The sequence below is a fragment of the Suillus fuscotomentosus genome, assembly GCF_016647785.1.
Source record: "Suillus fuscotomentosus strain FC203 chromosome Unknown F5891scaffold_4, whole genome shotgun sequence".
In the NCBI taxonomy this organism is placed as follows: domain Eukaryota; kingdom Fungi; phylum Basidiomycota; class Agaricomycetes; order Boletales; family Suillaceae; genus Suillus; species Suillus fuscotomentosus.
In genome coordinates this window covers 5,432-26,463 of record NW_024539516.1, presented here as the reverse complement: position 1 = coordinate 26,463, position 21,032 = coordinate 5,432, and the positions used below count along the sequence as shown (strand labels likewise).

The following is a 21,032-nucleotide window of genomic DNA, read 5'->3' as shown; positions in this document are numbered from 1 at the left end:
CAACGAAAATCGCGTACCGTGTTGTTGTGGCTTGCTTGCGCGAGCATCCGAGCGACTTAGGGTCCGACTTTGTTCTGACTCATTCATAGTATCCGCTAGTCCAGGGTTTCTGATGCCACACACTCAACAGATCCATGCTGGCGACCCTGCATATGCTTCTCCTGTAATTCGTCCTCCTTCTCCTGCAAGTTCTGTGGGAACCGCATACGGGCCCGATGACACGTCTCTATCTGACTCGGGATTGAATCAGGATGTTTTCGAGCGAAAGTGGATCGCCAGCCTTCGACTTGATGAACCGAAACATGATGAAGTCCATAGCTTGAAAGATCCCTTGATAATTTGTCCTAGCGATCCGCAAGAACAGAAGCGTGTGTTGAACTTCATCCTTGTTTCACTAGTTCCTTTGCTGATCGTTCCAGCTAGTGCTGTTTGAGGAAATATTACGTGGCTTCCGACAGCGTGTTCAACAGCTAGAGGAGGATGAAATATTTCAGCAAGCAGTCATAAACGGTTCTCAAATTGGAAAGGAACAACTACCTTCAGCTGACAACGTGGAGAACTTGATACAGAACATGATGGGCGCCTCAATAGGAAACGAAGCAAGCCACATACAAGATGGTCCTTGGAATAGACGCAACACTACTCATGCGACTCCCACTTCCAGCAGTATGAGGACCGCTGCCGGGAAAGGGCGACTAGGGACAACCTGACTTATGTCGTGGCCGTTTCTATTCTATTGACGAACCTGCTTATTCAACAACAGAAATTCGTACAAGTACAATAACTAGCAGTAGTACGTATGGAATGTATTATATCGAGTCAGATGGACATTAATATTCACCACCTTCTGTAAAATAATCCGGCAACGCTTGCTGCATTTGCTTCACCTTCTCGTGGATAGACCGTCTTGCCGCAGACTTGCAATCGTGGTGCATATATGTTGCAGATCCCCACTTGTCAAACTCCTTGATAATGATGCCCAATCTCCCGAGGACATTTGCGCAGCCGAGAGATAGCACGCCTTCTGACCTCGTCTTCTCCTTCCAGAAATCTGTCCAGCTCTGAGTGCATCCATGTTGGTGCCACGTCGCACCGCAGGACGGCGAGTGTTCGAACTGCGGAGGGACAGCACGCAATCTGTCCCATGCCTTAGAAAGGCGGTGGTATCCCGACAGAAGTCTCAGCTGCTGCACCGGGCTGACCACCAGCCGCTGCGGCCCCTCATTCGTTTCCTGAATGTCACCCTCCACGTATGTGTGATCATTAGCCACTCCGGGGCAAACAAAGACCGACGTTTGCATGACTTCGAGATACGCCGCGCCTCGCAAGTCCCTAAGGTCAAACTCATCCGCGAGGGTCATGGCCAGATATGAATGATGCAAAGAGCCAGACATTAGCTTTTGAAGAAGTTGAATCATCGTGTCCATCAGACGTGAGTGCGAACACATCTGAGCAAGTCTGATCAAGCGAGCAATTTGACCTTCACTTTCCAAAAGAGCCGAAGAGCGAGTGTTTAGGGTGGGGAACATGCGAATTAGAGGGTTGTCGTTGAAGAAGGGGGATGTGTTCCGTTCAAGGTACTCTTGGATTGCGTCCAATGCCCATGTTTCTGTCGACTTGAAAGAGTACTTGCTGGACACCTTCGCGATATCTATTAGTCGGCTAAGATCGGCTTTTGGAGACTGGACTATCATTAGTTCTGAAGGTCTGTTATGAGCCAATACTCGAGTATGAGAAAGATGGACCTTGCAGACACTTAAATGACACTCACAGGGCATAGAGTGCCCAGAGGAAATGTCTGAACTCCTCCGTGGTATCTCCCTGCAGAACGATGGGATGATCATCTGACACCCCTTCTTCCCCGAATTCACCTTGTGGGAGTGTAAACATAGGCCCGAAGGATGATTGATCCTTGGACAAGATTGTGCGATGGACCTAATGCACCACAAATCATTCAGTTCGTGGGCATGAACCTCACTTCAGATCATACTTTGAATAACGTGTTCTGCACACGAAGAATGCAGCTCCCATCAGCCATGTAGTATGCATCGTCCCTCACGGGAGCCTTCGATTCCTCCAACACCATGACAGGAGATTGTCTAGACTCGGATGCTGTGTTGCTGATGCTACCAGTATGGCGCGCTCGCTTTCGCACTGGTGAATGCGTATGTTGGTCTTCTGTCACTATGTCTGGCTCTGGAGAGAATTCATTTAACGGGACGAATGGCGTGACGGGGCCCTCCATTGTCATGCGGTCCGGAAGATAGAGTCTAACAAAAGGTCCTAATTTCCCCGCGCTCAGAGCATTTCAAGACAAATTTGAAAACAGCTGTGATAAGACTCGGAATCGGAATCGGATGCTGGGATGTCTTTGAACTTCTACCATGCTCTCATGACCATCGCACTTCCCTCCCTATCTACTCCCAGCTATGCCATTTGGTACTGTCACCCTTAACGATGGAAATGAGGTATCGTAGTATTTCATGAAAGTTTGCATTACCATGCCAAGACTTGATATGTCCTGTGCTGCGTCCTAGTTCCCCACAATAGCCTTCGGCACAGGGTCCACCATGAAATTCAAGGATGTCTCAGACTACGTGGGCCAGGCTATCGAGAATGGATTTTCTCATATCGACACCGCACAGTGTATGTTACTTCTAAGTTCCAATCGCAACGATGAAAAGAACCTCATGTCCCAAAATTTGTTCTTGTATAAAGTTTATCAGACAGAAACCTACGTGGGCCTGGCTATTAAGGAAAGCGGTCTTCCTCGCTCGAGCCTGTATATCACCACCAAATACAGTGGTCCTGGGAAATCACAGCAAGCTATTCACCAAAGTCTGAACAAGGTCAGCAATCACATATTACTCACCTCAACAAACCGGAAAACTCAATGATATGCTCGTTGAGATTGGTATTTCTTATGTTGATTTGTATCTGGTGCACTTCCCGGCGCTCTTTTCTGAGTCCGTATGGCAAGAGCTTGAGAAGATGAAGAAAGACGGATTAACAAGGTGTGTCCTTTCCGATTTGAACGTGTCTCCCTGGTTTTCATAGTTATCAGGAGCATTGGCGTCAGCAACTTTACCTTAGAGGACCTCCAGAAACTTCTCAAGACTGCGGTCACGAAACCTGCCGTTAACCAAGTAGATTCGTCTACTTACTCCCAGTACAGCCAATGAACTTTGTCGAGCAGATCAGATTCCACCCATACAACTATGCGTCACATAAAGCTTTGCTTGAATACTGCTCAAAACGGAATATCATAGTGGAAGCATATGGAAGTTTGAAGTAAGTCCTCAGACTGCTCCAAATAATTCACCGCTCCAAATCTGCATGGCCAGTTCTATTACGCAGAATCCTGGAGGACCAGTGGATGCGGTTGTTAACGCCGCTGCTAAACGCATAGGCGCAACTCCGAATCAAGTGATTTTCTCCTGGGTCAGAAGTAAAGGTGTATCAATCGTCACGTATGTCTATCTACTTTCTATGTAATTTTCGTGTCTTACTTAACCTTCATCACCGAAGCACGACCCGGAGCAAGGAACGCCTTCAAGAGTACCTCGCTGTTGAAGATCTTCGTATGTCTTGAACCATGAAATGTGACATTAATCTAATTCAGATCATGAAGCCCCACTCACTGCTGAAGAAATTGCTGCCATCGATGACGCCGGTGCTAAAGGCCCTCCCTCCCAGCTGGTTGTTGCGAGGCTGGCAATGCAACACAGATTTGAAAAGTCTTCATCGTTGGTCATGTGGCTAGCTATTGCGATTGTGCTTGGCTTTGCAACCTTTTTCATGTTATGAGCTGTACAGGGGAGGTACGAACGGGGTTTGGAGTTATTGATAGGCCAATGTAATGCGTCTCCAGTGTTTCTTGTTTTACACCCGTCAACCCAGTGTTGCTGACTATTTTCGTGTCCACGCCCTTACACTCTGTGCTTCTTTCCATGATGTAGTAGTACGTTTCGCATCGAGTATTGGACTTGATCAGTGCATTCTGAGACCCTGCGCAAAGTCAGCCAGCCACTATTATAACTCGCGATAAACGGATTTTTAATGCATCGTTACATAATCTTACCAACCGAAGATGCATAGACATTCCGGAGTAAAAGCCATCATAGTACTACTTAATTGTGATGGCATCAGCTGCTGTACGAGCACAAGTTGCAGCCAAATGGCAAGAGTCATTCAATCGCCTCAATCGCAACGAGCCAGGAATATCTGGTTTAATGACATTTAGCGAGGTATGTCATTAGAATTTATATGCATAGATTTAACTTCGCGTTTGTGCAGGCATGGACTCTGGCCATAGAGTTTCTTAAACCGCGAGATTTGAGCGACCCTGCGCCACCAAAGCAATATGGTCTGTTAATCTGAGCACTCCGCTGTATTTTGCTGAGTCTGGATCAGACCTGAATAAAGTGAGGGCAGCATTTGGCGTTGTCGGCGAGTGCAGGAGGTTGCCTGTCATGATGGAGGTTTTCCTTGGTGAGACTGCTAATTTATGATGTCGCATTTTTTCTGAGGGATGAAGAGGATATGCGAAAGAGCCAACACTTGATCACCCGAGAAGTTGAGGCATATATGACGCTTTACGAGGTCAGAGTTTCTGCATCCCTGCAATTTGTCGTGTCGCTCAATGTTTCATCGCAGAGTAACTCCGATCCAGAAGCAATACGCTCACTTGTATATCGTTTGGTCGAGTGGTACAACGCGTGGAAACCAACTGCAGAGTACGTACCATGCACCTTACCAAGCCTAACATGTATTTGATGTAACTTAGTCTGGGACCAACAATGATATCCGCCTACACTCTTGCGTTCCAAACTCACATTTTTTCTGTTCTTCCTCCATCTTTTGCTCGGGGAATCAAGGCTGTTGTTTCAGCCACGCTGCAGCGTACTGTATCCCAGTCGCAGGACCCTCAGGACCGCGTCCTGTGGCAAGCCTTTGATACTCTTAGCCTCATCGATCGCTATGAAACCCTTATCGCAAGTATAGGATACGAATTTATCGAATCGTACGTGGAAGAAACGTGTGCGGGAAAGTGGTCAGAACCTGTACTTGCGACCCTTCGGGCCTGGATGGTCGACAAGATTGTGCCATGGATGCTGTATCCGTTTGCAAGAGGAGCAACCAATGGTGATTTATAATTTGGTTATCCCAGCTTCTGACTCACAAATCACTTAGCGGATGAGGCTAAAACGATGATGCAAGGCGTAGGGTCAAGGTTTGATTTCCACATGCATAAGACGCTTTGCAACCTAAGGTGAGATCATCTGTTTTCAGCCTTAAGTTGCCAAATTTTCATTTGTAGGACGAAGGAAATCTTTGACATTATCGTCGATTTCCCGGATTCTGCGGGCGCCCTCCAGGACCTAAAGGTTGGTATGAATGCTGTGGTCAATATATTCTTAATATTCTGTGTTATATGCAGGAGTGCTTGGCACGTGTCGACGAACGTGCGGACCTCGTACAGGCACTACGGCAAGCGTACGTTGTCGTCCATCATTGTCAACTGCAGTAATGACTGATTGTAATTTTCAGTAACAATAAACGACTCCTTCACCCGGGCGCAGATACGAAAGATATTCTGACGCATTATGTCTCGACGATCAAGTGTCTCAGAATCGTCGATCCTCCTGGAGTACTCCTCTTTAAAGTGGCTGATCCCACAAGAAGGTATCTCCGGTGCGTACACGCGAAGTTGGACTGGGGAATAAATGATAACATCTGCATGTTTGGTCAGAGATCGGCCTGACACCATACGATGCATAGTAGCAAGCTTGGTTGGAGACGGCGAGAGCGGGGACTCGCTTGTCGACGATAACGATCCCATTCAGCCCCTTCAACAACCCGAGATGGAGAACTACTCTGATCCTGAGTGGAATCCTGAACCCATTGACGCCGGGCCGGATTTTCGTGCGAGCAAGTCTAGCGACGTTATCAGTACCATAGTCAGCATATATGATACGAAGGACTTGTTCATCAAGGAACTGCAAGTACTATTAGCCCAGCGCCTGTTGGCGGTGAAGGATGGAAATTTCGACCGTGAGGTCAGTCCCAAGTTTCCGACTATGGTAAATATACTCAAGAAGGTCCATGCAGCGTCGTAATGTCGAGATTTTAAAGATTAGATTTGGCGAAGCTGCGTTGCAGGTCTGTGAAGTCATGCTGCGAGATATGACAGATTCGCGTCGCATAGACCAACATGTGCAATCGCAGAAAGCGGTAAGTTGTTATATACATGACAATGTACGGAGCCACTATTTGAAGCACAGAGTTCCATGCATCCTACGATCATATCTCGACATTTCTGGCCCGCACTTGAGTCCAGTGACATGGTCATGCCCGGGCAATTTCAGATGTATGTCCTTTCCTGTAACTGCTGCTACTTCTGAACCGGTATAGCCTGCAAGAGCAATATGCCAAAGAGTTCTCTGTGTTCAAACCTGATAAGGTTCTCCGTTGGTTACCACATCTTGGCCGGGTTCATCTACAACTCGAACTCGAAGACAGGACATTGGAGGCTGACGTACCTCCCCTGGAAGCGGCATTCATTGAACTCTTTTCCGAGAAGGGTAAGTGAACATTCAAAGCCGCATGACGCCACTGACCCTGCAACAGACGTATGGACAATAGACGAACTAGTCCTCCGATCCGGCTCCGTCAACCGAAATGCAGCTGTCAAAGCCCTTGCTACTTGGGTAGACATGCATGTTCTGAAAGAAGACTCAGAGGGTGTTTTCCGGCTTCTGAGTGTTGCCGAGGGTCCTACACCAAGAAGTAGATTACAAGCACCTAAGCCTGGTTCGTTCATCTTTCAACGTAGTACATCCTTGTTGCTTATTGTTATCAACAGCAGAAACGGGGGAGTTACCACCGGTAATGAGCGTGCAGCAGCAGCAGGCCGAACAAATGAGAATGTACTGGAAGGTACGCTTTGTTGTCGTCTGCACTTCTCGCAATGGATCTTACTGCAAAATGGTACAAAGTTCATCGAGGGCATGCTTACAAATCTGGGTTCGCTGCCGCTGGATCGAATACAATCGATGCTCAAGTTTGCACCTGGTTACGATCGCACTGCAGAACAACTTGGGAGTTTCATGGAAGCTGCTCGAAGAGAAGGATTGGTCAATGTCAAGGATGGCATGTGGAGACTTGGGAAGTAATGATTTCCCTCATTGGACATGTAGGCGATCCTCCACCATGACTGACTACATAGCGTTACCTTACGAAGCAATGCGTCGATTACGGACTACCCGGGAGTGCAGCACATGAACCAGCCGGTTGGATGTTCCTGTTGCTAGACAAGTTTATTGAGTTCGGTGACGGTACAATGTGTTACCCAGAGTATATACATGTGCACGATCATGACGGAAGGAAGGCGAGAATGTGAAGGGACAAAGATATACCCGATAGCAAAACATCCGTGCCTTCAATACTATTGCGGAAAGATCTAAAACATACGCAGAGGTAGGAGTCGACATCACAAGGTTATTATCAAAGAAAATTGCGTGAACATACCTGGTGCATAGTACGCACTGGATGTCCCAGGTCCGGAAAAACCCCGGTCCCCTATGTAGTAGACCGAGCAAAAGGAAGACAGTCGCTCCTTCCTAGTAAGGCTACCTAGCGTTGTCGCCTGTACCGAGTCAATCAAGGGTAAATATATACAAATACGTTGTGTCCAAATCAAGAAGCAAAAGTTTACGGCCAGGTGATTCCGAGTCAGGTTATGTCCCCATCTTAATATACAGTATAGTGACATAGGACAGATCGCCATCCGACATCAACTACGCCGCTGCTCATGTAGACTAGGAATGGGCGGTCACGTTTGCTTTCCCTGTAAGTTCAAATAGGTATTATTTTTTTCGCCGAATCTTCGCGAGATGCCGCTTGAAAATGACTACTTATTCGTGCACTTGATATCTCGTATGAACAGTCAGCCCAAGCGTCTATATACAATCATCCAAACCATGGTCGCTTCATATCATCGAGGTGATGTCGATTACCCTCCCCTCGATGGATCGCTGTCCCTCCCTCAATTGGTTGAATTCAATGCGCAACATAACTCAGACATCACTTTCTTTGTCTATGACACACCTGACAGCAATGACCTGGTCTCTATTTCTCACTCAGACTTCTATCGAGCTTGTCATAGGGCCGCCCAGGCAATTAGGCCAGCCTCCGCAGGCGCAGACAAAGAAGTGGTCGTTCTCATCGCGAACTCCGACACTCTTCTTTATCAGACAGTATTCATGGGCATAATCTTCGCTGGGCTAGTTGTGTGTACATAAATTTTCTGAATGATTGGGTTTCTGATTACTGCTATTTCAAGCCATTCCTCATGTCCCCTCGTAATTCGGCGGCGGCAGTCACGAGCATGATGCAGAAAACAAAATGCCGTCGTTTAATCACGACTCGGCTCTCTCTCGCTTCCCTAATCGACGGAGTCGAAGCAGGTCTTATGTCTGCCACTCAAACAAGCCAGCTGCGGATTGACGAGATTCCGGCGCTGAAACACCTGTACCCCTCACTCGTTAGTGGTACTCCCAACGAGGCTATCGTCCCGTACCCTTCCCTAGGTCCGCCGTCGTCTGATAACGATGTATTATTCTACCTGCACTCCTCTGGTAGCACTGGCTTCCCCAAACCTATTCCAATAAGTAACTTGACTGCCATCCACTGGTGCTTAACGCGTGAGTCGGTAAAATAATCCACACAGCGAATAATGCTAAGATAGAGTGCCGTTAGCATCTATCCTCGACCTCGTTAACCTGCCCACTCCTATCCGCATCGGCGCTGCGCCTTTGCCATCATTTCATACCTTTGGTATATATTTTCAGCTGCTCGCCCCTATCGCCGCCCTGAGCAGTGTGTCTATTTACCCGCCTACATCCTTCCTCGATCCCTTGGCGACCCCTGTAGTACCCAACTCGCACAACATCCTGGACTCTGTGCTCAAGACGAAACCGAACACTTTGATAGTTGTGCCTGCCTTTCTGGAACAATGGGCGTTTTCACCGAGTGCTGTCGATGTTCTGAAAACCCTCGAATATGTTGTAAGTTTGTCATTGATGCTGCGACAAGGAGTGACTCGCGTTGATACCAATGCAGATCTATGGTGGCGGTTCTCTCGCGCCTAAGATAGGAGATACCCTAATGAATGCAGGGGTCAAACTTTCTTGTAACTACGGAGCTACAGAATTTGGTACCAGCACTCATTTTATCCGAAATTCGGTCGAACAAAAGTTTTGGGACTGGGTGCGATTTGGACCAAATTCCAAGATCAGATGGGCTCCACAGGACGATGGTACATATGAATGTCAAGTTTTGGTACGTCTCCGAGTCGATCTTTGAACACGCGTCAAACACTTTCTTGCAGACAACCCCGACGCATCAAGTGTCAGTAGAGAATCTTCCGGACGTCAAGGGTTATGCTACTTCAGATGTATTTATCAAGCACCCGACCATAGAGGGTTTGTGGAAGATGTACGACGGAAAATTGTGTTATTCTTATTCATGTTCTCTGACATTTCCCTTGCAGCGTAGGCAGGATTGACGATGTTTTGATACTCTCGTCCGGGGAGAAGACAGTACCAGCTCCCATGGAAAGCATCATCTGCGCTAACCCCTACGTAAACGGCGCGGTCATCTTTGGTCGTGGACGCAATCAAGTTGGGATCCTTATAGAGCCACGAGCAGGGTGTGAAATTGACGTTGGTGACGAAAAACAACTCGCTGAGTTTAGGAACCGAGTGTGGTAAGTCCCCTAAAGATCGCATGCTACTGTTATGTCTGAAGAAGTTCTTGAAGGCCGGACATAGAGGAAGCGAATAAGGAGGCTCCTGCCTTCAGCAGGATCTTCAAAGAAATGATTCTTGTGACACACAGTGAGAAACCCATGCTTCGAGCTGGAAAAGGGACCGTCATCAAGAAAGCGACCACCAAGCTGTATGAGGAGGAGATCAATGCTCTGTGAGCATGGTACCCATTCGTCATCCTGTTCACTAGAATTCATGGGCGACAGATATGAAAAGGTGGAGGGCAGCACTAGAGCAGGTATCGATATACCTTTGCCTACAAGCTGGACTGCGGAAGATGTTGAGGGATGGCTCAAGGTCCACGCTGCTGCTGTGAACGCCGACAAGGAAGTTGATCCTGATGCGGACCTTTTTACTCAGGGCTTTGACAGGTGGGTCGAGACTGACAAAGGCTAGTGCTCTGCTTACTCCGTACATCTAGTCTCTCTGCGACATTTCTCAAAAACCGCATTATCGGCTCTCTCAGCTCATCTTCAGATCGCGACCTTCAGGCATCAGCATTACGGATTGACCAGAACATCATATTTTCAAGTCCTTCAATTCCCCGGCTTGCGAGGAGCGTCATTAATGCAGTATCGCAGCGGAATGATACAATTGCTGTCGACGCCAAGGCTGATATCGAGAACATGATCGAGAAGTATTCAGTCGGATTAGGGAACTCTGTCACAGAGGTCGACACCACTTTAGTTAATGGGTACAGCCAAAGCGACCATGTGGTTGCCCTGACCGGGTCTACGGGTTGTTTTGCCTCATACCTGCTTGCAGATCTACTCCAGCGTGAGGACGTGTCTGTGGTATATACCTTCAATCCCCCGTCAAAGGGGGCATCCATACAACAACGACAGGAAAATTCGTTCAAAGATCGCGGTTTAGATTCTACCGTGCTTCAATCCGACAAACTAATGTATGTAGAAACTGATGCATCCGATGACCACCTAGGTCTGGATAAGGAGTTGTATCAGAAGGTTTGCGTCATTCCAGTGTCACTGAATTGACTAAAGCTAGTATAGATCTGCACGTCTGTCACTGTCATCATTCACAACGCTTGGCGACTCGACTATAACATGGCGCTCTCGTCATTCGACACTGATGTGCGGGGAATGCGAAATCTTATAGACTTGGCACTATCTTCTCCGCGTCATCCCAAGCCGCGTTTTATGTTCGCATCTTCCATCTCATCTGCTCAAAGTTGGGACAGAGCGAAAGGACCATTCCCTGAAGAAGTGGAATACGACGCCGAGGTTGCAGTCGGTCTTGGCTATGGCGAGAGCAAATATGTTGCGGAAAGGGTAAGTCACAAGCTACTTTTGGACGCATGGGTTCTACCAATACTGTTTCCATCAAGGTTCTGGTCAACAGCAAGTTACCGGCATCATCATTCAGAATGGGACAAATATCAGGAGGACCCCCACGAGGAGCTTGGACCACGAAAGGCTGGCTACCGATCATCGTCAAATCGAGTGTTAGTCTAGGCGTACTTCCGGAAGCTAAAGAAGTAAGTCCATTACTATCGAGGGTATCTGTTCGTGACATGTGCATTTTAGTTTGTGTCTTGGATCCCTCCACAAGCCGCATCAAATGCTTTTCTTGATGTAGCTTTCGCGGAAGAAGAACCTCCCATCGTGGTGAATCTAGTGCATCCGAGACCGACTGCATGGAAGACGTTGATGCAGCCCATTGCGGACGCCCTGGTTGAGCGTAAAGTAACAAGCTACCCGCTACCTCTTGTGCCATTCTCAGAGTGGCTCGAAAAGCTCGAATCAAGTGCCAAGGACTTGAGTCAAGAGAACATGGAACGCATCGTACGTGTATCTCGATAGCTGGCCAGAACGTTTCTAATATATTCTTCGATTATAGCCTGCTATCAAGCTTCTCAACTTCATGCGTTCCATGACTCAATCAGACATTGCGATCAGGGCGTCCGGAAAGATAGACTCCGAAGCGGATGGCATGACTTTATTCACCACTGCAGTAGCCGAACGCGTTAGTCCAACGATGAAGGAACTGAAGTCGCTGTCTTCGGCAGATGCTGCACAGTGGGTGGATTATTGGGAGGCAATGGGGATGTTTCAATGAACATTTGAGTAAGTCTTGATGTTATGACGCGAGGTATGAAGTGATTATGCTAGAAAATGAGATATATGCCCGAAGATCGCTCGCACGCTTCGTTCTTTTAGAACCTGCTGACCGTTGATACTTACTTGATCAGTACTCGTAGTAAAGATGAAGCTAGAAGCATATACGCACCAAGCCAAGCCGAAGACTTAAACAAAGGCGATTTGTCAAACAGTTGGAAACCAAAGTTCTTTTGCAGTCGCTACTAAGAGAAAACAGTCAGATTTTCATCAAGGAGCCAGTACCGACGACTCTCCAACAAGTGCATGATACCGAGCTCTATCTGAACAGGATACACTGTCCTGCATAAAGCATCAATTTGAGGCGTAGAGCTTAATTAGGGCTGCATACCGACGCTACTAGTAAACTGCGTTCTAGTGAGACTCTGGTAGTGTCGTGGGCAGAAAGGAATTGGCCTCTTGGCAGATGGCAGAATGGCAGAACGGCAATTGGCAGAATGGCAAAAGTTGGCACAATGTATTGTGAGCGTTTTTAGCTCTTTTCAGCTATGTTTGTACTATGGCAAAAATGGCCATCAGTGAACCCGTGAGGAAAGTAGATAGCAATAAATAACAATATATAGTACATAATCGCAAGAACTAGCATAATTTTGCTATCGACAATCACATTGTTATGTTTGACCTTATAGAGGAAAGACGCGTCCCTGATTATCATATAAAATGTTATGAAATGCCATAACGAAAGGGAGGTTCACAACTCCGAAGCATCAAATAATTGACGTGAAAATATAAAGCTTTACAATGCTTTATCTAATTGCAAAATTTACATGATATCTGCGAGAATGATACTACCTGGAGTAAGTTAGACAGAACTACCAAAAGCGCCAGCATGACAGATTGCCTGCAACAACCTGCCATTTTGTCACCAGTACCAAATTATTCTCATCGTCAGCACTCGTTTTGTGAAGCAAATTAATTTTATTTATATTTAAATACTACATATGTAGTTACAGGACAAAAAGAAAACAGGAAAAGATAGTGGAGAGATGAATGAAAGGAGGAACTAAGGTCAGCAAGGAACCACAAAAAAAGGCCAGCAAGGAGCCACGAGGAAAGGAAAGGAAAGGACCACCATGAACGGCCAGAGGAAGGAACCATGAGGGAAGGACGGACCACCACGAATGGCCAGGAAGGAACCATGAGGAAAGGAAGGGCCACCACGAACGGCCAGGAAAGAACCATGAGGAAAGGCCAGGGAGGAACCACCACGAACGGCCAGGCAGGAACCACCACGAACAGCCAAGGAGGTACCACAAGGAAAAGGCCAGGGAGGGACCACCACAAATGGGAGGAATGAAGATGCTGAGTCGAGAGGTGGTGGTAGTAGCGGTGAAAGAAGGATTGAAAGGAACTTGCATGTAAATTTCCGTCCTGCGCAAACAATGACAAATCAATTTCAACCACTTGCGCTGGTCACATGATTTGAGGTTGTCTGAAAATTCTAAGGTAAAATTTGAGGCTGAGGTGATAGTCACGTGCATGATTTTGGATGACATTGTAATTCACGCAATATTCGAACTGATCTATATAGTTTTGTAAGTCAAAAATAAATGAGGTAATATGATGTTGCTCAACAAACGGTACCTAATTACACTATCATACCTCGCTGGTTGAAGCTCTCATAAGAATATAAATTAGGTTACAAGTGCTAACGGTTCTTTCCACGATAAAGTCTTATATCACTTGGTAGTTTAAAACATAAATGAGGGAACATGGCATGAGTCAACAAATATAACTTAACCATGCTATTGCATATTGATTGCTGCAACGGCGCAATGTTGTAATCTTGTTGCGAACTCCTCATGGTAAAATGAATTTTCAGAGATTCATGGCTATGTACCGATAACTTCAGTAATTGATTCTGAACCTGTGAGATAATTCTGGTGGATCAGAGTCTGCTGCAAGGGGAGGAATCCATGCAAACGACCTTTGAGTCGACTTGGAAGTTGCAGAAGCGGAAGATGGGGATAGAATTGATAGAATTCGGCCTTGATTGCCTTTTTTGTAGTGAGGTAACCACACTGCACGAGCATGCCCGATGATCATATTTTTCAGTCAATTAGATGTTTATTGTGGCTCTCAATAGATAAGTACTGTCGTGCCGAGCAGCAGTTGCCTGTGAAAAAGTAGTGATTTGTTTTGTTTTTGACCAAATTTTGACTTTCTCCCCAGTAACTACTAACAAAGTGGTTGGACACAAGTTTTTGGACAGAATGGCCCTTGGGCTTCTAGGCCACATGTCAAATTTTTATTGTTTTTAGTAGGAACAAATACTAGGTCATCGTATTTCTGCCGACTTCTGCCAACCACCCTTGACCTACTGCCGGCAATTGCCGCTTGGCAATTGCCACCGGCAGAATGGCATCATTCTGCCAACAACACTAGGTCACTCTGGGCGAAAAATATAAAAGGGAACGGGGCAAGTGGCACGTGAGGAACGCGTAACGCGTCGCCATAGGCCAACATCTAGTGTCGTGGGCAGAAAGGAATTGGCCTCTTGGCAGATGGCAGAACGGCAGAATGGCAATTGGCAGAATGGCAAAAGTCGGCAAAATGTATTGTGAGCGTTTTTAGCTCTTTTCAACTATGTTTGTACTATGGCAAAAATGGTTTTGAGTACATCAGTAAATTCCCACATTTCTTAACTTCCTTTTTCGAGACTTGCCGCCGGTCAAAATCCCAAAAAGGAGCGGAAAAGTCACTCGCAAAAATGGCGACACCCACTTGCCATCCACTTGCCACAAGGCATATAAGTTGGATAAGTAGATGCCTCCTCTTGAATTTTACTTTTCTACCTTTATTTTCGCTTTTTGAGCAATTATTTTCAATTATTCCTACAATACAAGCAGTGCAAGTCGTGCAAGTAGTGTAAATTGTAGCAACTTATTTCACTTATTTCACTTATTGTGCACTTGTTCAAGACAAAAATAACCGTATATCATTGCATTTGTATATTAAGCGAGACAAAAAGGAGAGAAAGCAATATGAAAGTACTGGTAAGTAGTGAAAACGAGACATTTAACATGCGCGCGGCGGGCAACAGTGAACAAACAAGCAGGGAACAGCGATGATGAATGACGAGAGGAAGGGGCAGTACAACTCTATAAAACAGAAAGTAGCACCGAAATCCGTCAGTTGGGACACTAGAAAGTGACAGAAAAGGACAGTACCAGGTATCAAAGATGAGTGCGCGCTCATCCTCAGAATCTTCTTCCACAGTGGGGGGCGCACCACGCCTCCTCGCAGCGATCTCCTTCGTGCGGCCCCAGACGTCCTGGAGGATCGACTCGTCGAGGCGATTGATGGACTTCATATAGCCCCTGGTTGCCGCACCAAAGTTGGTGTCGGAAAAGGCCTTTCGAGAGTTGCTGATCTTGCCTGAGGCTTTGTTCATACTGTGGGGGACTTTGACAGCATTGCCTTTACTGTTGACCTCCAGTTCACTGATGAGCGTCTTGTCACGGCCGATAATCTTGAGGGCGCGTTCCATCTGATAAATACGTCAGTCATGATATGATGAGGGGGTAAATGCACATGCCGCCGCAGTGGCGAGGCTAAGAGCGCCCTTCGCATGCGTGACCTTCCTGTGGCTCTCAATGGCGCCCCAGGTAGCACACCTGTGCTGTACGAGGACTTGAACAAGGAGTTCCGACTGAAAGGGTTTCTTGAATTGTCCGTCCTCCGTGATGCTACCATATAAGAACCCTAGTTTGAAAAGTAAGTTGTTTGCGAAATCTTCGCGGTCTTGGTCGGTCTGGACATCATCCTGTAATGACATGAAGTGTGTGAGTGCGGTGACAGCGGTAGTGCCCATGCCATTGCGCCATTCTGATAGCCGCTGGGTGGCCTAAGAAGAAACAAGAACGATCAGATACGAATTGCATCAAAGATCACTTACTAATGCCATGACAGGCCCATCAGTAGTCACCTTGTGCGGTATGTCCTTGTACACCACGTCCCAGGTGTCCTGCACAGTAGTGCAGAGAACTGCCTCCAACTTGGGAAGAGCCCAAGCCCAGACCTCATCTTGATCTCCGATCGCAAAAATGAGAGTGGGGATGAATACTGCACTCCATCTAGCCACTGCCCGAGCACCTCCAGGAAGGTTCTTGATCCTGTAAGCAGAACGGGGGAGAATCTCCACCTCGACAGAGTTCGACACGGCGCCAGAAGTAGCACTCGAGATACTGGAAAGACTGCGAGTATGTGTGACGGAAGACTTTGTCCGCTTAGCCGCAGGAGCTTTGTGCTTGACGCCAACATTAGTCTACATGATTCGTAGTTAGTATGATTTGAATATTAATAACCGAAGCTTACTACCGCAGATGTGACCCGCAAGGACACTGGTTCAGATTCGGTCTTGACCACCACAGGTTTGCTGTGCCCCACAAATTCAACATCGGATGAAGGTGTATCTTCCTCGATGACGAAGTCATCATCGACCATGAAGTCGTCCCCAATCTGGTCGTCCTCGATCACGTCGTCCTCGATCACGTCGTCCTCGAGCAAGTCGTCCTCAGGCAGGGCATCCTCAATCGTGTCATCATCGGTCAGGCCATCCTCCATATCTGCGAGTTTGCGCTTGACACTTGTCGCCAGAATGGTAGAGTGGGATGTTGAAGTTCGAGCGAGAGCTGCAGCTCGACGGATATCAGCATCGTAATATCCTCGGGGGACCTGTGTAGAAGGAGGAGGCTCGAGATCAGATTCCATGTCAGTGTCGGATCCATAGTTAACGAGGGAAGCTACTACTGGGGGGGTCGCCTCAACATTCATTTCATCGTCGGAAACGTCAGGCTGAATTGCGTTGATCTGTCGAGGAGTCAAATTGGCATTGCGATGGGATTGATTTGTTCGTACTGAAGTATCAGGGACCTTAGAATAAATCTTGACGCCCTGGTGATGCGGTGTAGAAACAACAATACTACTAGGAATAAATGATGCTCCTGGCAGTATCTATAAATGTTGATAGGTCGCGCGTTGCCTAGTCTGCGTTGCTTGAGGAGACAAGTGCGTTCGACCCTAAAGGGGAGGTGAGTACAGCAAAGATCTAGAGGTATGCGCGGCAACGCGAAGCGCGAGAAAGCGCAAGTGCGCGCAAGGTACGAAGGCGCGGGAATGCGCGCGCGTATTAGCGCGAAGCGCGGGAAAGCGCGCGCGTGTAAGCGGAAATAAAAGAGACTAAGCTTAAGTGATGATATAAAGCAATATAAGAAAAGATAGATGCAAAGTGTAGACCAATAGACTTCTACTATGTACTGCTAAGTAAATAGTGGGTGATAACTAGTAAGTTCAAGGGAAAAGTAAGGTGTGAAAGGTAAGTAAGTAATAGTATGTACTGCTGGCGCTTATATAGCGCGCCTAAGCGCGGTCATGCGGAGCCGAAGCGCTACCGAGTAGGTATGTAAAGATATATATAAGTGAGAATTCATGATAAAAATAAAGGTGGAATGATATGCTAATAAAAGAAATGGAAATATACGCACTAGAGGGCTTGGTGGACAGTGGATGGATGCTTCTGGATGGCTGGCGCTATAGGGCGCGCAAGCGCGGGAACGCGCGCGCGCGTATACATCGCGAAGCGCAGGAATGGTGCGCGCATGGCGCGCATTGCGCGGGAAAGCTGCGCCTCATATAGGAATTGCTGTGGACAGTACACAGAGTGGTGCTGCGAGTTGGTGCTGTATACTCCCTTAGTGGAAACTGCCATATCACGCCATGAGAGGCATGAGTCTCTACAGCGGTTAATACATAAGAAAGAACTAGATAATTAAACTCACCTGAGCAGCTATTGGTTTGGACATACGGGCAAGGGCTTGAGAGCGCTCAACTGATTCAGCCAGATCATCGTCTGCAAACAGGGTCGTAAAACGATCTGCCACGTTGTCAGCCCCAGCATCGGCGATAGTATTGATGGGCGTGAGTGGGGCACCACCGCTACTGATAGTACTCCCCATGGTAAGTTTGGAAGAGGGAGCAGTACTGGAGAAGTCGGAAGGCATCGTAGATGGTCTTTTCCTCAATGCGTTGGAGGATGGCTTAGAACCAACACTGGCAGCGGGAACTTCCGTCCTCCAACCCGGGATACGCTGGACAGCAAAACCAAATTTTTGAGGACCTGATGTAGTGCTATCATCATCATGCACCATTAAATTGAAGAAGAAAAGAGCCGTTTCAGTGAGATGGTGCAACATAGTTGAGAAGCAAACGTCTTACACATCAGCAGACTTCTTATCGTCATCACGTGCCATCGTTGATTCATCGATAAGACCCGCTGCTTCGATTGCATCTCTTACTGGCGTCTTCACTGGTAACACTTTCCTCTTCTCCTTCTTCTTGCGTGACCCCGGCACTCGCACCTCTTCCTCTGCATCACTCCCAGGATGGTCGACGTTAGCACCGGCTGCTAATTTACCTCTAGCCCCACCACCCTTGCCATTAGCGCTAACGGCCTTATCTTCGGCCATAGTCAAGTTGGAGGTCTCCATGACTTTTACAGCCTTTTTTACGGGGCGTGGGCGTGGGCGGGGACGAGTAGGCTTTGGCGCATCAACACGTGCGGCTGCTTGGTCTGTCTCCATTTTTTTCTGAAATACAGCAATGCGGTTATGTCCTTCATGAACAGCCATTTCACTTGCCCTCTTTTCCTCCTCTACACGCTGATCGTCAGCGGCCTTTTGAGCTTTGGTACGTCTCTTTGTGTGGCCTTCGCCCCCGGTCAGGATATATCCTGGGTGCTGAGTTGCATTTTTAGCTCGAGTCGCCACACGCCTCGGAACTGCGCTGGCAAGCTGAGACATGGTATTGATGGAAGGTTTGGGAGGCTGGAGAATGAGAATACCCAACCAGTGGTGGCGGATGACAAGGTAAGTTTCGTCACAATTCTTCAAAAATTGTAGCCTAAGCTGACTCTGAATTCATACATATGACCCTACTTTGCTCTGACGTACCCACTAATATACTAGCGCGATCTTTTGCAGTCGCCGTTAATATTGGGAGTCTCTACCATTTTTCAGGCACTCCGGATAATATCAGTCCAACGCTTTGCCTGTGAGACATCAATGTCATGGTTCTTTGACACCTTTCCGACGAGGAGATAGTCTACTAACACTCCCCGCATCGTTAGTACTAGTTTTTGTTTGTTGGCGCAGTGAGACTGAGGTATACCACCGCTTTTCCAGTGTAGAAAGCTTTTTCGGTACAGTTTGCTCGTGTCCGAGCCCCAAATCTGGCCTCCATTATCAAATTTGTCACATTGGTACCGGTGATTATGGACGGTTGCACCCCAAACCTTGAATCTAACGGTTAGCCTTCAGAACCTTCGTCAACATCCAGCATAGCACACATGCCTCCCCGTCGTGCTCACCACCTGCTTCAGCTTCCATGCCCAGTTCCAGGATGTTCACGCTGGTTTCGAAACCAGTCAGGTCTTACACAACACAGGCGCTCGCTTCACCCAACTTTACCTGTTTCAGCACCGTCCCCTCAGGATCATCCCCGGCCATCTTGTTCACCCTCCCGCCCTCGAGATTTCTCACTGCCCCCTCCGGATTTTTCACCTCCACCCCGGTGTAGAGACTCGTGTGTCTCATGGTGTGATATGGCAGGTTTCACTAGGAAGTATACAGCACAAACTCGCAGCGTCATTCTGTGCGCTACCCACAGCTATCTCTATATGACGCGCAGCTTTCCCACGCAACGCGCGCCATGCGCGCACCATTCCCGCGCTTCGCGATGTATACGCGCGCGCGCGTTCCTGCGCTTGCGCGCCCTATGGCGCCAGCCATCCAGAAGCATCCATCCACTGTCCACCAAGCTCCCTAGTGCGTATATTTCCATTTCCTTTATTAGCATAGTTCCACCTTTATTTTTATCATGCATTCTCACTCATATATATATTTACATACCTACTCGGTAGCGCTTCGGCTCCGCTTGACCGCGCTTAGGCGCGCTATATAAGCGCCAGCAGTACATACTATTACGAACCTACTTTTCCTACTTTTCACTTACTAGTTACTACCCACTTACTACTTAGCAGAATATAGTAGAAAGCTATTCCTTTACATTTTGCACTCTTATATCTCCTATCTTGCTTTATATCACTACTTAAGCTTAGTTTCTCATTTCCGCATACTCGCGCGCGCTTTCCCGCGCTTCGCGCTAATACGCGCGCGCGTTCCCGCGCCTTTGTACCTTGCGCACACCTGCGCTTTCTCGCGCTTCGCTTAAGCGCACACTTCTAGATCCTTGCTGCACTCACTTCCCCTATAGGGTCGAACGCACTTGCTTCTCAAGTAACGCAGACTAGGCAGCGCGCGACCTTACAACTTTTACAGATACAGTCAGGAGCTTCTTTTGTTCCTCATTGTATTGTTGTTTCTACAACTGGAGCCCACTGCGAGGGGAGCAGTCAGCAAGATCTAGTTCCGCGCATTTCGCGCATACAGGTCAATATCTTTGCATTTCAAAAGCTAATCATTTTCTAGTCATGCATTCTCGCGCCTTGCGCGCGCGCAATATTAGCACGCCTGTGCGCCTCGCGCGCGCACCTTTCTCGCACTTCACACTATTTAACGCATAAAGGTCAATCTCTTTGCATATTCAAAAGCTAACCAATTTCTAGTCACGCATTCTCGCGCTTTCCCACCCCTGTGCGCCTTGCGCGCGCACCTTTCACGCGCTTCAATGCCCTTCAGAATGCCCATCCGCGGCACAGCAAACGCGCCCAAGTTCGATGGCACTACAGACAACCTCGCCGAGTTTATTGACACCTATGAGCAGCTCGCTGATGATGCAGGACTCCAAGGACTCGACCGCATCAAAGGTATTATCCGCTACCTTGAGCGCGACGATCAAGAACTATGGGGCGGAATGCCCGAGGCGCAAGTAAGCGATTACGACGCCTTCTTAGATGAGGTGAAGGTAATGTATCCTGGATGGGACGGTAAAAGGCGCTACGCGCTCGCAGACTTGCGCGCCATCGCGCGCGAATACGCTAACAAACCAATGCTCTCTTGCACAGAACTAAGCAATTACCTGCGCGCATTCAGGAAGATTATGCAGCCAC

The 21,032-nt window shown here is 47.7% G+C and overlaps 7 protein-coding genes across 7 annotated transcripts; 4 read left to right on the top strand and 3 right to left on the bottom strand.

Annotated features, from left to right (window-relative positions):
* Positions 1-112: 112 nt before the first annotated feature.
* F5891DRAFT_1181807 (uncharacterized protein) lies at positions 113-710 on the top strand (the record flags this gene model as incomplete). The annotated part of the gene is made up of 2 exons (XM_041366066.1): positions 113-368; positions 424-710. 2 exons carry the CDS (start codon positions 113-115, stop codon positions 708-710), a joined length of 543 nt encoding a protein of 180 aa, XP_041231967.1.
* On the bottom strand, positions 632-2,338 carry F5891DRAFT_465524 (uncharacterized protein). Its single transcript, XM_041371918.1, has 3 exons — positions 1,991-2,338; positions 1,772-1,935; positions 632-1,707 (listed from the first exon to the last, which is right to left on the bottom strand). Exons 1-3 carry the CDS (start codon positions 2,249-2,251, stop codon positions 831-833), a joined length of 1,302 nt encoding a protein of 433 aa, XP_041231966.1. The 5' UTR covers positions 2,252-2,338; the 3' UTR covers positions 632-830.
* F5891DRAFT_1002132 (NADP-dependent oxidoreductase domain-containing protein) lies at positions 2,305-4,017 on the top strand. The gene is made up of 9 exons (XM_041360224.1): positions 2,305-2,468; positions 2,538-2,646; positions 2,719-2,849; positions 2,911-3,014; positions 3,065-3,146; positions 3,197-3,291; positions 3,345-3,470; positions 3,529-3,581; positions 3,632-4,017. The coding sequence occupies exons 1-9, from the start codon at positions 2,430-2,432 to the stop codon at positions 3,805-3,807; spliced, it is 915 nt and encodes a 304-aa protein (XP_041231965.1). The 5' UTR covers positions 2,305-2,429; the 3' UTR covers positions 3,808-4,017.
* An 88-nt stretch (positions 4,018-4,105) lies between these two features.
* On the top strand, positions 4,106-7,615 carry F5891DRAFT_1002123 (uncharacterized protein). Its single transcript, XM_041360223.1, has 17 exons — positions 4,106-4,247; positions 4,297-4,366; positions 4,414-4,491; positions 4,538-4,602; positions 4,657-4,736; positions 4,787-5,145; positions 5,194-5,272; positions 5,321-5,387; positions 5,441-5,496; positions 5,551-5,694; positions 5,753-6,059; positions 6,112-6,234; positions 6,285-6,370; positions 6,415-6,584; positions 6,631-6,813; positions 6,866-6,939; positions 6,999-7,615. The coding sequence occupies exons 1-17, from the start codon at positions 4,140-4,142 to the stop codon at positions 7,173-7,175; spliced, it is 2,226 nt and encodes a 741-aa protein (XP_041231964.1). The 5' UTR covers positions 4,106-4,139; the 3' UTR covers positions 7,176-7,615.
* Positions 7,616-7,982: 367 nt separating this feature from the next.
* F5891DRAFT_1237823 (putative aminoadipate reductase) lies at positions 7,983-12,090 on the top strand (the record flags this gene model as incomplete). Its single annotated transcript, XM_041369670.1, has 13 exons — positions 7,983-8,291; positions 8,345-8,705; positions 8,761-9,068; positions 9,124-9,342; positions 9,392-9,498; positions 9,554-9,769; positions 9,823-9,984; positions 10,037-10,201; positions 10,252-10,795; positions 10,841-11,119; positions 11,176-11,325; positions 11,375-11,632; positions 11,688-12,090. The coding sequence occupies 13 exons, from the start codon at positions 7,983-7,985 to the stop codon at positions 11,904-11,906; spliced, it is 3,297 nt and encodes a 1,098-aa protein (XP_041231963.1). The 3' UTR covers positions 11,907-12,090.
* Positions 12,091-12,863: 773 nt separating this feature from the next.
* Positions 12,864-13,177, bottom strand: F5891DRAFT_1002109 (uncharacterized protein). The gene is made up of 2 exons (XM_041360222.1): positions 13,161-13,177; positions 12,864-13,118 (listed from the first exon to the last, which is right to left on the bottom strand). Exon 2 carries the CDS (start codon positions 13,103-13,105, stop codon positions 12,884-12,886), a length of 222 nt encoding a protein of 73 aa, XP_041231962.1. The 5' UTR covers positions 13,106-13,118; positions 13,161-13,177; the 3' UTR covers positions 12,864-12,883.
* A 1,969-nt stretch (positions 13,178-15,146) lies between these two features.
* On the bottom strand, positions 15,147-15,455 carry F5891DRAFT_907071 (uncharacterized protein; the record flags this gene model as incomplete). Its single annotated transcript, XM_041373562.1, has 1 exon — positions 15,147-15,455. A coding segment is annotated over one exon (309 nt), but the record flags the coding sequence as incomplete, so codon positions are not given.
* Positions 15,456-21,032: the final 5,577 nt, after the last annotated feature.

Excerpts from the sequence above, each read along its gene's own strand:
- F5891DRAFT_465524 (XM_041371918.1), bottom strand. The coding sequence starts at position 2,251 with ATGACAATGGAGGGCCCCGTCACGCCATTCGTCCCGTTAAATGAATTC. Across the intron at positions 1,936-1,990 it reads TGCAGAACACGTTATTCAAA|GTCCATCGCACAATCTTGTC; the intron begins GTATGATCTGAA and ends GTGGTGCATTAG. Across the intron at positions 1,708-1,771 it reads CTCTGGGCACTCTATGCCCT|ACCTTCAGAACTAATGATAG; the intron begins GTGAGTGTCATT and ends GGCTCATAACAG.
- F5891DRAFT_1002132 (XM_041360224.1), top strand. The coding sequence starts at position 2,430 with ATGCCATTTGGTACTGTCACCCTTAACGATGGAAATGAG. Across the intron at positions 2,647-2,718 it reads TCATATCGACACCGCACAGT|TTTATCAGACAGAAACCTAC; the intron begins GTATGTTACTTC and ends TCTTGTATAAAG. Across the intron at positions 3,292-3,344 it reads GAAGCATATGGAAGTTTGAA|TTCTATTACGCAGAATCCTG; the intron begins GTAAGTCCTCAG and ends CTGCATGGCCAG.
- F5891DRAFT_1002123 (XM_041360223.1), top strand. The coding sequence starts at position 4,140 with ATGGCATCAGCTGCTGTACGAGCACAAGTTGCAGCCAAATGGCAAGAG. Across the intron at positions 6,371-6,414 it reads ATGCCCGGGCAATTTCAGAT|CCTGCAAGAGCAATATGCCA; the intron begins GTATGTCCTTTC and ends GAACCGGTATAG. Across the intron at positions 6,814-6,865 it reads ATTACAAGCACCTAAGCCTG|CAGAAACGGGGGAGTTACCA; the intron begins GTTCGTTCATCT and ends TGTTATCAACAG.
- F5891DRAFT_1002109 (XM_041360222.1), bottom strand. The coding sequence starts at position 13,105 with ATGGTTCCTTCCTGGCCATTCGTGGTGGTCCGTCCTTCCCTCATGGTT.